The 16,537-nt window shown below is 38.6% G+C and overlaps 1 protein-coding gene across 2 annotated transcripts; it reads right to left on the reverse strand.

Annotated features, from left to right (window-relative positions):
• Positions 1-19: 19 nt before the first annotated feature.
• Positions 20-15,016, reverse strand: LOC144658184 (uncharacterized). 2 transcript variants are annotated; one of them, XM_078518541.1, is made up of 10 exons: positions 14,896-15,016; positions 11,281-11,543; positions 8,610-8,733; positions 8,377-8,499; positions 7,925-8,047; positions 7,737-7,859; positions 4,196-4,303; positions 3,492-3,670; positions 1,522-1,849; positions 20-727 (listed from the first exon to the last, which is right to left on the reverse strand). In XM_078518541.1, the coding sequence occupies exons 1-10, from the start codon at positions 14,942-14,944 to the stop codon at positions 684-686; spliced, it is 1,464 nt and encodes a 487-aa protein (XP_078374667.1). In that variant the 5' UTR covers positions 14,945-15,016; the 3' UTR covers positions 20-683. The 2 variants fall into 2 exon arrangements, with proteins under 2 accessions (XP_078374667.1, XP_078374668.1); XM_078518542.1 differs by lacking the exons at positions 7,925-8,047; positions 8,377-8,499.
• Between the last annotated feature and the right edge of the window lie 1,521 nt (positions 15,017-16,537).

Raw genomic sequence — 16,537 nt, forward strand, 5'->3', positions numbered from 1 at the left:
ATAATGGGCGAGCATTGCGAGTCAAGTGTGGTCTGGGGTGAAAGATTTAAAGCGCGTTTTTACATAGTTTGCTGCAAACACAAGACGGAGTTTGGGAGAATTCGAAAAGTTATGTAAACCCCAGTCCCAAGTAAAGATTTACTTAGGTAATGGTTAATTCTGCGTCGATCCAAGTCACGGTGGCTCATACAGCCAGATCTTATCCCGGTTTCCGTAGCATGAAGCGGCTAGATCCGAGCTCAATCTTTTAGATCCTCGTCTTATTCAATTTCCTTTGCTCGCAGAGTTCTTAAACGTGCATGTTTAAGTCCAGTGAATTCTCTAAAGAGCGGGCCCTTCAATCATTTCATCTCCAATGCAGGCATTAGTCTCTGTAGCACGCAATACTCTTGCAAGTAGACCAGAATTGGAAATAAAAGAAACCTCTGCATCTCTAAACCTAACTTCATCATCAGACACCTACGCCTTTTTGAAGCCTTTCTGTAGTTCCTACGTAAAGGCTACCTCAGAATACACGTACGACCCAACCATAAGCATAATCGAATTCATTCTCCCTTGTTAAAATGTAGAGTCACTGCATATAGCTCTATCGCCTTGTGCTTTTGTCATCGGCCCCGTTCTTATACTTGGGCTTATATGCTTTTAGTTGCATGATCCATGTAAACCAGCCTTCCGAACTGTCTTTAGCGAATGTATACGATCATTATTTCGGCAACTCCTACATCACCTAAAACAAAAAGACAAATTGAAATTATAAAGCATTTTTATAAAAGCAGGATTTATCAAATTAGAAAGAAAAATATACGTGGCATCTAACTATATATGGTTAAATTGTTCGTCAAATTTGATGATGCACGAAATCAAGAGAGAACGTAGCACATCATTTTGAAAACAACTTGCGTAATGTCAACAGAGCTAACCATTCGAAATATCGTCTCATTACATGTCCAGCAGAGGGCTAAGTGTTTTTTTTTTTATTCAATTACGACTCAAAGGTTCTCTGAAGAGTTGGTCTGTATAGTGGAATTGTTGTTTGAGTGCAGCAAAAAATGTATATATTTCTCTAGCAAACGTTCATTGATGTCTTTGAAAAATATCAATACATTCACATTTTGTTCAATACATCTTCTGACACAAACCATCAATCAAGGATATACAAATATTTTCTTTAACATTCAAGTGTACAGGGCGCAAAGGAGTCATATTTGGCCGGAATTCCGGCACAATTCACCGTGCCTCGACGGCTTTCACCAGACGCGTAAGAAGATCACACGACGCTCTCTCTGATCACGTGCGCATGCGTTATTTAGAATCGACTAGATCGATTTGCGCTTCAATCACACGGTGAGTTTAGGGAAATTTTGCATTTCACTGAAATTTTTACTGAAAGTAGCCACCGTGTATAACTTTAATAAAATCATCATCATCATCATCATCATCATCATCATCATCATCATCATCATCAACCGTCAAATACTACCCCTCTGCGCCCTGTGTCAAGAGTTTTAAAATTATTCATACCATACTGGCTCCAGTTGACAACGTTGCTTAGTTTGCTGTAAATAATGCTCGGCACAGGAAGGCGATTCTCCCAAGGGCAGATTGGTTTTGTTATTAATAACCAGCCAAAGTCATGTGCACAACCTGCATAAGGGGCACTGATCTCAAAGGTGCGTACACCACCACCACCATAGATACTAAAGGCCTGTAAGCTTGTTGCGGTTTTTAGATCCGTCCATGGTGATTGAACAAGATTGTTTTGTGAAAACCAGTTGACGTTGTCTGTCCCGGCAGCACTGAACTTGAGAGAAGCCACTTCTGTTCCATTCGTATAAAGCACTACTCTGGCCTACAGTTAGAAAATCAAACCACTGGTTAAAGGGACTATATCTAAACTGTTCTGAAATAAGTGGTGGAGCGTTACGCATGAAAAACATTATCTTTGAACATTTAGCTGAAGATATAAGCTTTATTTGGGGATAGAAATCAAACTTCGGCTATAAATACCGATTTTTTTTTAAGGCGCCCGGAAACTATTTGAAAACGTTGGCTAGCGTTTTCAAATTGCAATCCATTTCCATCCGAGCCATCCGCAGCCAAACGCGCATTTAAACAGTTTAAGTGCTCTTAAATAGCAATTGTTAATAATTATATAAAAATAGACCATTATTTTTAAGTTTCCTACGACTCAAATATAAATTTTGGCCGCTGTTCAAAAATCTGTTAAAACCCGTGAGATAGTCCCTTTAACATGAAGACAACATTTTTGCTGTTCAGTGAACTATATGACGGGTAGTTTAGCCATATTAAGACTGGAATGAGGGAGAGAGGAATAATTTATATGTATTGACGTTTCCATGGTACCCTACTTTCACAGACCTGCTCTATCTAAATAAAAGTTTTCGGTTCTTAAGATATTTTGTCAGGTTTCTTACACTCGTGTATTTTTTGGCAGTTTTTTTAATCGCGATATTTGAAAAAAATCGACAAACGAGTTGGCGAATTTAACATGGTTGATCGCGCTGAATTTTACAACGTCATTTCAATGAGACATGGCCTCATCATTTGTTTTTCACATTTTTTATACTTAATTGTTATATTTTTAGCCCAGCTTAAAATAATTAATTTGAGCTAGGCGTGTTTATCATATGATTTGTATTAATTATTACTTATTAATGGACATTGTATATCTTGCACGTTACGAGAGGGCGTATCTCAGTTGGTATTGTTAACCGGTTAATTCGCATAGTTTGATTACAAGAATAATTTTCTACCCTTCCCTCCCACCCTATGTGGGCTGAAGTTTCATTTCCGGTTTAGTTTTTCTTGCATTTGTTTTTTTGTACTGGAAATAAACTTCATTTCCCAAAGAAATGTTTGGTGATTGTCTTGTGTTCTGGGACCCGTTTCTCGAAGGTCGCGAAAAGTTTTCGCACCCGAAAACCCATAACACAATCTCAAACCTAATTATTAAAGAGCTTTTTAATTCCGTGATATTTTTCATATAAACAGAGGTTTTCTTCATACAAAATTTCAGGCCTATACACTGTTTTTAAAATACAGTAACTTAAATTGGCTTTACGAGCCCGAAAAGTTTTCGGGGCCGTTTCGAGAAACGGGCCCCTGGTTAGTTTCTCTAGCTAGAATTATTCATAATTACACAGTTCAAATCTCTGCAAACATTGCAAGTTTCTGCAAACAAGTTAGTAGTAAAAAAATAGCCAGGGTAGCTTGGCGTTCTAGTCAGTCGGGGAGAGCGAGAAATCGCGCGCCCGAGCAAAGCGACGGCGGAAGGCAGAAGGAAAGAAAGAACGCCAGCCGCCAGACGCCTCTTAAACGGCTAGTAAAAAAATATCTAAGCGGTTTCAAACATTGAGCTGTTGTGTCATTTTCACTGTGTTGATTCATTGCACCATTCGGATTCAGGAATACAGACTACACCTTAGTTGTAGTCTCCCACTTTTTCTTAAATTATTTTATTTTTTACTTACTTCTTGAGGGTTAAACGTTTGCCAGTTTTGTACAATGCGGTTTTTATAGTGTCCTTGGTACGTGGAAGTTGTGTCCAAAGCCGCATCCACATTTTCAGCAGCTGTGTCATTCAAAGACCACAATTGGCCAATGGTGTACGGCAAAACTCCTCCAACCACTTTAAATTTCATCGTCCAGCCTTTATATTAAGGAAACAAAATAAACTCAAAATAATAAAATCATCAAAAGTCATGGACTATGTTTACCAAGAAATGGTTTATTGTTCGGTCTCGTATTCTTACATTAAGCAAAGGCTATAGTGCGTTTTTTCATGGTAGCGCTGAAGCTTACCGGAAAACTCGTGACTGGTCGGAAAGTCATGGCATGCAATTTTTGCTGCACTAGGGGGGTGGGTAACGTGAAATTGTACTCGTCAGGTCAAGTTTTACTGCTGATCATGGCTGCAGACTGATCAAGTCACAGGAGTCCATAATAAAGGCATCGATGTCTACGCCTTCTGTTTAACGAAGCAAGAAAAAATTTCCACACTTATCTTTTTTTTCCATACTTATGACTGAAGACGCTAACCAAGGCTTTAAAGATTTCACCTCGTTCCACTTATTATACAGGAACAAACGATTTGAACACGATGAGTGATTGTGATTAACAAGTTCTGGAAGCACACATGTCAAAGCGACGGAACGCACATAAGGCAACGACATACCTCCCCCGTCAGTTGTCTGATCACAGTAGACAGGAAACGATTGCAGACCGTTATTCATGATGTAGTGGATCCCAGTCGTTTGGGGAGCTTCAGAGCAGTCATTAACAGCTGAAATTTTAATTATAGCAAAATTACATCAACGAAAGTCAATTTATTATTTAATTAAACATGAATGAAATATACTTGGAAACCTTTCGCGCGAAAAATCATATCTTTACACTATAAAAGATATGATATCTTTCACATGTGAAAATATTAATTTCGACAAGTTTGCTGATAAGTTTCCCTTGTTTCAATGCTGAATTAGCCAAAGTTTGGCGATATGACTTTTATTATATGGCTACAATAGTACGCGCGCTCTGATTGGCTGCTGAGCGGGCATTATTTTCTTGTAATGACCGGGCATTATGAAAAATTTTCTCGGCTCGGCAGTTTTTTGAGTTGTGAGTAAAAGCTCCTAGCGCAATTGTAACTACCGACAACATGTAACTATCTTTTCAACAACTGAAAGAAAAATATTAGCATACCGATACTTCTTTAGTATGAGCGACGAAGAGAGCCACAGAGAGCGAGAGCGAGTTTCACCTCGTTGTTTTTTAGATATTTCAGTTTAGAATAGCGCTAAAAGGCCATATAATAAATAACTTATTAACCTCGTCCGTTCGAACATTACAGGGGAATCCCAGACCTCGGCCTTGATGTATTGACCGAGCGATAGCGAGGTCAATACATCAAGGCCTCGGTCTGGGATTCCCCTGTAATGACCTCACTCTCGGTTAATAAGTAGTATGTAATATCTTTGGATCCTCCTCATCTTCGTTAATTTTTGGAAATCTTCGGAAATTTTCAGAAAAGTTCAGAAAATGTTCGAAAACATTCGGATGATCTTTGGACAACATTTTGAAAATCTTTAAAAATCTTCGGAAAATCGTCAAAAGCTCATTATTAGTAGGTTTATAAAATGTACAATATTATACATAGTTGCTTGGATTTGAACACTTGAAGAGAAATTTCTTTTCTCCGTGCAGCCATGAATGGGATCTATCCTCTATATTATAAGTACAGCTGAAGTCAGTGAAAGAAACCGGTTGGATTTACTCGGCAGGCGCGTAACTCGGATTTTCGTGGCACGCAGCGACTCGATCACAAAAGCCAAGATGGTGACGAATACTCCAACACCAATACGAATCTGGTCAAAATGTTAAAGTTATCTCCCATCCGTACATAACAGATATCCTGCGATATACGTAGGTTGCGAAGATTCGTCCGAAATCTTGTAAAGCGCTGCATAATGACAGTTTTTATATCTGCAAGATAAGTTTCGTTGACAATTTGTTGAATAATAAAACAATTATCCTGCTCAATCTTGCGGAATATCGTCTGATTTTAGCCAACTCGGCCTACGGCCTCGTCGGCTAAGGGACGGACCATTATTTTTTTAGAGGGGGGGGGGGGGAAATGAAAAATATTGAAAAAAATTGTTTGCAGGGCCTGGAAAGACAAAATAAATTGTTTGCAAACACGATTTGTATAGCAAAAAAAAGTAAGAATTTCGAAAAAAAAAGTTTGCAGAGGTGCATAAACTAAAAAAAAAGTTTGCAGAGGAAAATTTTTCATCCCCCCCACCTCCAAGAAAATTAATGGTCCATCCCTAAGTATCAGGCGATATTCCGCGCGATTTCGCAGGATAATTGTTAATTATCTGATTGCCGTTATTGTTGGGCTAAACTGACCCGGCTGTTGGCCATCGTGGCGTGGTCGGCGTAGTGGGTTTGAAGAATGCTTCTATATTTTTATCAGATATATTTGTCCCAATAGCTGTCTCGAGCACGGAAGTTATAGGAATGTCAGCTAGGAGCCATGGTAATAATCTGGTCCCCTGAATGGAATGTTAATCAATCGCAGGCTACCCCAGAATTTTTTGGCAGGCTGGTCTAAAAATGTACCGAATTTCTTGAATCGGCTGAATTTCGTAACCGTCGGAAGGTTTCTTCACTCACTTTCGAAAGGTGGCTGTATGCTTTTCGATAGTTAATTGCGAGTGACCTGCAATGTTGAAACATTTGGGTTAAACTGAGAAACATCCCGCGAAATAAAGAAGAAAATAACTCCTTTTGTGGGAACGTAAGCTACCTTAAACCAAAATCCGTTTTATTCGAGAGGCTTTTAAGGTCTAATCAAAGTCTCTTCGAGATATCGACGTTTTTGCATGAAGAATGAGTCGAAGGTTTATCCTGTGCATTGTTCTTCGAACTTATCATTACAGTTTCTTTGAAGTTTAGTTTAACAATTTCCTATCTTCGCGGAGAAAATGCAGCCATATAATTTTGTCAAAAATGGCTCGTCCGCGCCGGGTATTTCTTAGCCTGCGAACAGGCTTTCTGGAGAGCGCTCGGCCGGCGGGGCAAAAATGAAGGGGAAAGCCTGCACGCATCTCTGAGAATCGCAAATGCCGCCCACGAACACCCCGCAGATTGCTTAGCGTGTCAATTGTCACATTTAAACAAAAGCATTTAAACCGCAAGCCGGAAATCAAATTTAAACTAAGGAAAACAAATAATGGTCATTCGCCCGCGAGCTAAAAATTACAGAACGTTTCTTCTGACAGCCAACGGCCAAGTTCCGAAGATGCAGTTCACAGTCCCAGAGTAGGATCTTGTGGCCCAGTGGAAAAACAAATGTTCGAACACCAGATGTAAGTGAGAATATCCTTCTCGCGCAGAATATCGCCTCGAAAAATTGGCAAGCAGTCGCTAACGCCGTTCTCAAGAACGAGCAATTGAAACCAGACACGTTCTATTTTGATTTTTGTCTCTACAGGAAACATCGACAACGTCACAAATAATTAACCGCTCCTAAGCTAAAAGAAGCCCCCATCTCTTGCATTTGTTTTGACTTCAATAATATCTTTGAAAAGAGCGAGTTTTTTTGGTATGGTTTATTTTTGACGTTTGTAATTTTTAAACGATGTAAGTGCTAGTGATTATTTATTCGTGTTTTAGTTACGCAATCCATTGTTTGTGCGACGCTTTTTATAGATCGCCTTTCAGACACACGTGCGTTGAGATAAGAAAGCTGACATGTCACTTTTAAAATTGTTATATAACGTTTGTAAATGTGACAAGTCACGTTTTTTCCACGAGATGGCAAGTGATCACCCACAGCGGAAAGTAATCCCTTGAGAAATTAAAACAGTCCCGTGAGAAATTAAAAAAGTCCCTTGAGAGTTTACAAATATGTGGTTCCAAATCTTGTCCACTAACCCCTATTCTACCATTTTAGCTTGTAAACAAGCAAAAACGTCGAAAAAAGGAAACAAAATGTTGACAGGAACACGCAAAATGACCCAGGCTTGCTGTATAATTTTGCTGAGGACATTCTGCAGTGACAACATATCTGTACGAAAACGTTCTCTTTTATTAAATGCGAATATTTCTTGCCTTTTCGTTTCTCATCTTAAAAAAGAACTAGCAAAAACATCTTTCCCACTGGCAGAGAGTTCGTCAGAGTTTTATCATAGACAGATTTACTCGCAGTCTACCTATGCAATTCACTCCATTTTCAGTGTAGCCAACTTTGCAGTTACATTGAAATGAACCTGGTAAATCCACGCAGACTGCGTTTGACGAACAGTTATGACTTCCCTCGATGCATTCCTTGACATCTACGAGAAGTTTATTAAATGTCTTATAATAATTAAACAGCGAATCAGATTTACTCGCAGCTTACCTATGCAATTCACTCCATTTCCAGTGTAGCCAACTTTGCAGTTACATTGAAATGAACCTGGTAAATCCACGCAGACTGCGTTTGACGAACAGTTATGACTTCCCTCGATGCATTCCTTGATATCTACAAGAAGTTTAGTAAATGTCTTCTAATAGAGCGGTTTTCACTTGAGTGTCGAAAGGAAATTGCGTTTGCTTTGGTTTTGCATTACTACGCTTAGTGATTGGCTTAAAAATCTCGCGCCAATTTCTCAGCCAATCAGGAGTAAAACCAAAACCAATCGTGACTCGCTCACGCACGTTTCCCGTGCTTCGCGCTGGCTACATGTATGGTTCACTGGATTGTCTGTGTCTTTTATGATTGGCCAGAGTAATTACTTTGGTTTTGGTTTTACGACACTCAATTGAAAACTGCTCCAATTAAACAGCGAATCAGATTTACTCGCAGCTTACCTATGCAACTCACTCCATTTCCAGTGTAGCCAACTTTGCAGTTACATTGAAATGAACCTGGCACATCCACGCAGACTGCGTTTGACGAACAGTTATGACTTCCCTGGATACATTCCTTGACATCTACAAGAAGTTTAGTTAATGTTTCAATAACAAAACAGAGAATGAAATTTATTTAAAATGAAAGTATCTCTAATCAGGGATCATTATACTGTGTAGTAACAGCACCTTACCAAATTGACAACTATCTCCATAGTAACCTTGAGGACAACTGGGCATGAGACATCGGTATCCTTGGTCACCAAACCCTGTTTGACATGTCGTGTTACCCGGGCAAGGGCTGCTAAGACAGAGATTCTGAAATAGATAGAGAATATTACATCGATTTGAACACTCGAAGATAAATTTCATATCTCCAAGCAACCATGTAATATTCTGTTTATTATATAAACCTACTAATTACGATGTTTTTGACGATTTTCCGAAGATTGCCGACCATTTCCCGAAGATTTCCGAAGATTTGCAAAATGTTGTCCGAAGGTCAGTCGAATGTTTCCGAACATTTTCCGAACTTTTCCGAAAATTTCCGAAGATATCCGTAGATTGCCGAAGGCTGCCGAGGAAGATCCGAAGATGTTTCGTCTTATTATCGATTTACACAGGGCAAACTTGTCAGATAGTGTTTCGAAATCGATATCTTCACATGTGAAAATAACATTTTATTTTCACGTGTAGAGATATGATTTTTTCGCGCAAAAGATTTCCTGGTATTTCACTGATGTTTATATGATTAATCACATTTATTTTGAAAGTACCATGGAACTCACTACCTTTAGCAGTTTGGATAGAGCTGGAAATACACAGTTTAAGGTTGGTGCGAGGGAATTTAAAGGCCCTGTTGCCTTCTTAACTCATTAATACTGTTCTTTAATAAGCCTGTAGCAAAACGGCATCGATAACTAGCTGATATATTAGTTTTTATACCATGCCATAGAAAATACAGCCAATCAGAATTCAGAAAAGCCGTTGTATATTCGACGGTATTCAACTCAACATTCCCATCGTGCGCTGCGATCTTATTCTCGACGAAATTTAGTAAGCGTATTTTCTATGGCATGGTATAAAATAGTTACACAACACTTTCTCGTGGTATACTTAACAATTATCCTGCAAAATCGCGCGGAATATCGCCTGATACTTAGCCGACGAGGCCGTAGGCCGAGTTGGCTAAAATCAGACGATATTCCGCAAGATTGAGCAGGATAATTGTTTTATTATTCAACAAATTGTCAGCGAAACACGTTTTGCAGATAGATAAACTGAAATTATGCAGCGCTTTACAGGACTTCGGACGAATTTTCGCAACCTACATATATCGCAGGATATCTGTTATGTACGGATGACAGATATCAATAACATTTTTACCATATATGGGCAGCGCGCGCATTTGTTGAATAATAATATGGAATATCCCACTCGTCACTTGTATTTTCTTGGTATACACACTCGCCTAAAGGCTCGTGTGTATACCGAAAAAATACAAGTGACTCGTGGGATATTCCATAGTATACCACTCGAAAGCGTTGCATAACTAGTATGTATTTGCCTTTAATATACAATCTTCGTTCACTGTCCAAAATCCACGCGCGCAATTGGTTAAAATAGATCACGTGATTTTGCTTTACCTGTCGTCAGCAAACTCCGACAGTGCAGTATTGACAATAATGCACAAAAATCGTGCATTATTGAAAATGTCTTCAGCTTCAAGGCTCGTAGAAGTGGAAGAAAATGTATTCCTCAAATTATCAACGATCCAATACCAAACAAAATCGAAGAGGATAACAACTTGAAGCGCTTTCATGTTCAAAGGTAAACTGCAGCTCAATAAATACATTTTTGTGTGTGATTGACTTGCTTGTAGTTTCTTGATTGTGAGAGCCATCGACTCGCTTTGAACAAGCTTCTCGCTGACTGTATTTATGAACGACCACAGCAGCTGATGAACGAGTTTATGAACCATTTTAAGCTTTTTTTCTGTACGGCTTATTTGTGATTTTTATATTATTGATGTAATCCCGTGTAATTAAACTTATGTACTACTACACCTCTTATTTTTAAACATTAAGCTTATTGTTTGAAGTTCGTTAAGTCGATGATCGCTTGCAGTGTACTCAGATTGTATATTAAAAGGGTTAGAGTCTGTCCGTTCGTGTTTTGTTGACAAATACACGCACTTGCTGGCCTCACAATGAACTCGAAATTTTCAATACTGCACTCGGCTACGCCTCGTGCAGTATTGAAAATTTCTCGTTCATTGTGCGGCCAGCGCGTGCGTGTATTTGTCAACAAAACACTTACAACAGTCTCTAACCCATAAGTAAACCTTCCTTAGGTTGAAAGCTACCATCATGAAATTATTAGGCTTTCCCATCGTACCCTGAGGGATTCCACAGACTAATACTACTTATCAAAGAATTGCACTTATGAAGGTGGTCAGACTGAATGGTATCAGCGATCATTTTATGGAACGTCTTCACAGCCATTTTCCTGTTTCTAACACGTTGATCGTTTAAATTTGTACCAATAGCTAATTTTGTAAATACGCTATAGCCTAGGGTAAGGTGTGGTTTTTGGCACTAGAATGGGTTTGAAAAATGAAGTTTATCTTGGTCTTGAACCAGGTAGGGGTATCAGAGTCCCAGCGGTACATACTCACCCAAAGGTTCCCCAGGTGAGGTAGCCAAGGGAAAACCCATTATCACTTTTAGAAATATCAAACAACCACTCGGCCAATGGACGAGATTGCAAGAGTGCAATAATTACTTATCGTGTTACAAACTTAAAGATAACTGTTTGCAGCTTTTAAGCTGAACAGCTCTAGCCATTTAAAAGAAGTTTTCTTACCAGAACGTCACGGTAGGTGTAACCCTCTTTAGTGACAAAATCGCTACTGGAGACTTGCAAGTAAGTGCTATTGTTTAAGTCGCACCATGGTTTTTCGTTTTGCATTGGGCCATAGTTGTAGGACACACAGTTTGGTTCTCGGTAGCAGCGAATCTCGCACATGTCTTGTCTCTGAAGTTTCACACTTTTGATCACGTGATTTACAAGAACCTTGTCGCTGGCACGTGGATTAAATTTTAGAATTCGGCAGTCATCTGAAAGGACTATGTTAAAAAGAAGACAGTAGAAAATGGCATTGGTATGGGTTTTCCAAAGTGAGTCAACAGAAGCAATATGAGCCTCATTGTATGAAGTAGTAAACTAGCAATAATGATACGTACACTGGAACCCCGATATAAGGATCCCAGATATAACGATATTCCCGGTATAACGATGATTATTATACATTAGAATTCCTTTAAAAGATGTGATTGGTCGAGAACATTCAGTCAATATACAGTAGCATGTGAACTTGACATGAAAACCCAATATCTATCAGCAGATATTGGGTTATCATGTCGAGTTCAAAGTCCGCCTAGTTTCCAAGCCCCTTGTCCGTGTAGTGCTGTCAAACTTTTGAAAATATGGCTGAGCAATTCGCCTCCGTTTCCGAAGAGGAATTGAAAGTTTTGATCGAGAATAAAGATTTTAAAAACACCAAGAGAACAGCAAAAACAAGTGTAAAAATTCTGAATGATTATTTGAGGAAGAAAAACCTGGAGGAACCACAAGATAAAACCGCTTTGGCCAATGTTCTGACGTAGTTTTACGCCGGCGCTAGAAAAAGTGATTGCAAATTGTTTGAAAACGTATAATAAAACAATTATTGAATTCGGTTTTTGCACGATATCGTGAATAATCAAAACCTCGTGTCTGTCTGATAACACGACCTCGGTTTTGATAATTCACGATATCATGCTCAACCTCATCCAATAATTGTCCCAGCAAAAGTTACAGGGACAGAACCCCGAATGGATATAACGATCTTCGATTTAATGATATTCCCGATATAGCGATGAGAATTTAGCAGACTGAACGTAAAATCTTCCCTGATATAACGATATAATCAGTACACAGTCACAATTTAAGCAAAAAAATCGAATTTAATACAATAACATTACAGTACAATCGAGTGATCTCCACCGTTTCTGACTACAGCTTTGTATGATAATATACGAAAATTATATTGTGTTCTAAGCCTCTTTATCCAGTAAAAAGTATATGTTAGGTTTTCACCGATATGACGATATTATCGGTTATTTTGCGACCATATATATCGCTTTATAGGGAATCTTCATATAACGATTTCTCGATATAATGATATAATTTTACTGCTCCCTTACAGTGTTCCCTTGGCGGCACATCGTTATATCGGGGTCCCTCTGTACAAGTGCTTTAGATTGTACTTAAAGGCGCCCTCGGTTTAGGTTCTAATGATGTCCCCTATATTTTAACTCAAGTGGAACGGATACACATGCCAAAACACCTCGCGTCCATCACGAAAGTTTTCACGGATTCATGACAACGGTTTTGCTATTCAGATAGCTAGTAGAACGAAATGAGGCTATGGACACATTTGAATTAATACCCACAAAGGTGTAATCTGCAACTCTTATTTTGAGAATGGCTCACCCTTCGTGGTGGTGCTTAACACATATATTGAATTATAAGTAACCAGTAGTACATTTGAAGGGGTGAGATGCTTCCTTTCGTCTAAATATTTTCTCTCTTCTCCCTTTTATCTATTCTCATGATGCTGTTTGATTTTTTTCACTCTCTGTCTGTTTTGATTCCTTCAGTTGTTTCTTTCTGGCTGTGAGGTGCATCGTGATAATCTCCCATTTCATCTTATAAGAGGTGTTAGTTCCACCTAGCCTGCAAAATTGACGGGGTACTTGAGTCTCTTTTTCCGTCAATTTGTTCGAAGGCCTAGACTTTTACATAGCTTATCCGGCGTTCAGCCGTTCAAACGCCGGCTACAAGTGCCCGAAAACGAAGACAAACAAACAAACAATATCTCAAATCTTTCAGCCGACGACTTCTATCTACGAATGCTTTAGATCACAACATGCGAATTCACATGTTCGCAGATTCTTCATATCACTGTGCAGGTTGAATAGTCATCTGCGTTCTCGATTTTTCTGCCATACACAGTAAAACCACGGTTTAACGAAGTGCCATGTACTGGGGAAATTTATTCGTTATATCGAAAACCTCGATATAAAGAATTTGTGGAAAAACAACCAAAATGTTCTTAATATTGAGGTATAGTTTATAATTGTTTTTCACGCTGTTATACGTTGCACCAGCCAGCATACAGGTATTGCAATTTACGACAGTACCAACGTGCCTCATTTCGCCCGCTACCACTCTGTGTGAATTAAAAGTCAACATTTGGGCTATGTGCTAAAGTTATGACACTATGCTGTTGCACACTCTTTGCATAAGGAAAAAGACCGTCATTTGACAGATAAAGTTGCAAATACAATTGTTTGTACGCGTTTTATTGGTATAAAACGCCGCACATCACCAAACGTAATTAGTAAGTGGCGACGAAGTTGTCATAGTAAAACTACCTTTTTTATACAGCCAATGTAGAAAAAAATCAGTGGGAAAATATCCGGGAAAATAAAAGTGGTGTTACAAACAAATAGCTGTTTCACAGGCGCGTAGGAAGGGGGGTTCGAGGGGTTCGAACGAACCCCCTTTGGAGGTCAATAATGGAGGACTGAAAACACAAACTGTTGATTTTCAGCTTTTAGCAAATAGTGGGGGAATGGAAAACAAACTTTGAGTGTTGCAGCTTTTAAATTACCCTGCAAGAAAACGCAAAAAGTATCGGGAAAGTATTAAATTGTTAGGAGAATGGGCTCTCCTCACTGGCTCTCATGGCCTCCACCCGAGGATGATGCAATTGTCAAGTTTGCTTTACGAATAATCCTGTAGTGAATTAGTAAGTAAGTGGCCTCAATATATCCAAGTGACCTAGTATTATATGTATTCAAAATAATCCCATCGTTGAAAAATATTTCCTTAACAGGCGTTCGGGATTTGTTGAATGGAGTATCAATAGACGAAAGGCGGGGAATACAATTTCCGGGTCTCTAGATTTCAAAATATTCTGGGGGACATGCCCCCAGACCCCCCTAGAGGCTCGCGCCTTCGGCGCTCGTATTTAATAACCCCCTAAAAATATTCCTGTCAATGCGAACACCCTCCCTAAAACCTCAGCTACGCGCCTGTTTCATGATGTTGTTTTTCACCCGTTCTGATCTCTTCGATATATATTTTATTGCGATATTCTATCCAAAGTTGACGTTCTGTCGATGAGTCATAAAAACACAAAACAATTAATTAACAAGGAACATGAAATCACTTGAGTTAATAAAAGTATGTTTACTTGTCGGCAGTAAGACTCTATAGACAGATTGGTATTTTCAATTAAATACATCTTCAACACCTTAAGATAATTATCTATATATTTGACGGCTACGCAAATTTCTGATCAATTTTCCTTCTTATGGATGTTATTGTGAAGACAGAAAGTAATAAAAGATATGGAGAGATATTACTCACCTTCATTAGCCGAGGTGATTAACAGAAATAAAAGAGTCAGCTTTGACATATTTTCTTCGAAGCTGCAAACTCGTAGACACTAGAACAAACTGACTCTGAGATTCACATCAAAATATGAATTTAAAGTCGAAGACCTATTTACATGTATGTGGCGTCCTATCTCATGATTAAAATTAGCTTGAAGTTCAACTTACGAAAGCAAAACACCTGTCATGCATTTTCACAAAACATGCTAGAAACACAAGTTGGTAATTATTTAAGAGTCCCTGTCGTTACGTGTGAAAACAATACATACCGTAGTTATTTGGTTAAAAGGCGCACGGTTTTTCGAGCAAAATCTGTCTTTCTATGGGAAGTCTATGCCAAAATTGGGCCAGGTGCGTCTTATAGCCGAGTATTGTCGCCCAACAAAATCTTATGACCGCCAATTTACCGGGACTTACAGTTAAAACAAGAAAAATGAAACCACTTAATGTTGGTCATCGATTCACAGTAAGATATATTATAAACAAGTTTCAACCCAAAATTTATTGTCGCGTAACGAGTTTTAGTATTACCTGTATATGACAGCATTTTGTTAAAATGGTCGACAAAGGAAATCAAGCATACTTATTTGAAACAAACCTTTCTAAGCGTACGTGGAAAGTGGAAAATGACTTAAGAAGACAAGAAAAACACCAAAACACCCGGGTACTTCTTATAACCGAAGCGCGAGGACTGTAGTGTGGAAGAATATCTGCCCATCGGCTCAAGGACTTGACAGTACGGACCGAGCGCATGTAGTAATCTGATTCGTTGATTTGAGTTATTTTCCCTCCGACTCGCGTAATATAATAAAACAGCTCACCATTCACTAATAGCTCTTGCTAGTCATAATGACCTATACAAGGACCTATGAGGTGCATTGATTTAAAGCCTAAACTCAGCTTTAAAGCCAAATTCGGCTTGGTATTTTGTCAAACAACAAACGTAGTAAGCTATTTTCAAAAATTCGGGTGTAAAACCCGCTTTCATTCAGGAACAATGGGTTCAATTTCAAAGAGCTATTATGGGATACGGGGGGGGGGGGGGGAATAAATCACGCCGTCGTAACAGTTAAAAAGGTCTGATACATGACTCACCACCAATCTGACATTTTTTTCTTATTGAGCTGATAAAGTTCGGTTAATCAGAACATAATTATTTTCCAAGCTCGCAGGATTTTTTTTAATTGTGTTTCTTACGTTTTTTAACTTTCGCAGTAAAAACTTTATCTACGCTTTGCTTCCCGCCCTTTTTTGATTTGCGCGTGTGCGCGTTTTAACAATTGGATTCTCGCAGGTTTGGTTCCCTAAGGAAAAAGTAAACAAATAAACACACCAACAAAACAACGAAAAACAGATAAACAAGGCACGAAAACAAAAACATAAATTTCCTTTTAGGAATTTTGTGTTTCGATTTTTAAATTTCCTTTTATGTATCTTATCCCTAATCTAATCCCAAACAAAATAGTGTAAAATAAAATATAGTAAAATAAATATTAACAATTTAAAAAACCCAATATTTTTGCAAACGCGTTTAAGTTACAACTTAAAGATCTTTTCTCGTGAAAAATAATCTATTGATTGGGCGCGAAGCAAAAGCGTATGAATACCTATTAGGA

This window comes from Oculina patagonica, chromosome 6 (genome assembly GCF_052425735.1).
Source record: "Oculina patagonica isolate OP01 chromosome 6, crgOcupat, whole genome shotgun sequence".
NCBI lineage: Eukaryota > Metazoa > Cnidaria > Anthozoa > Scleractinia > Oculinidae > Oculina > Oculina patagonica.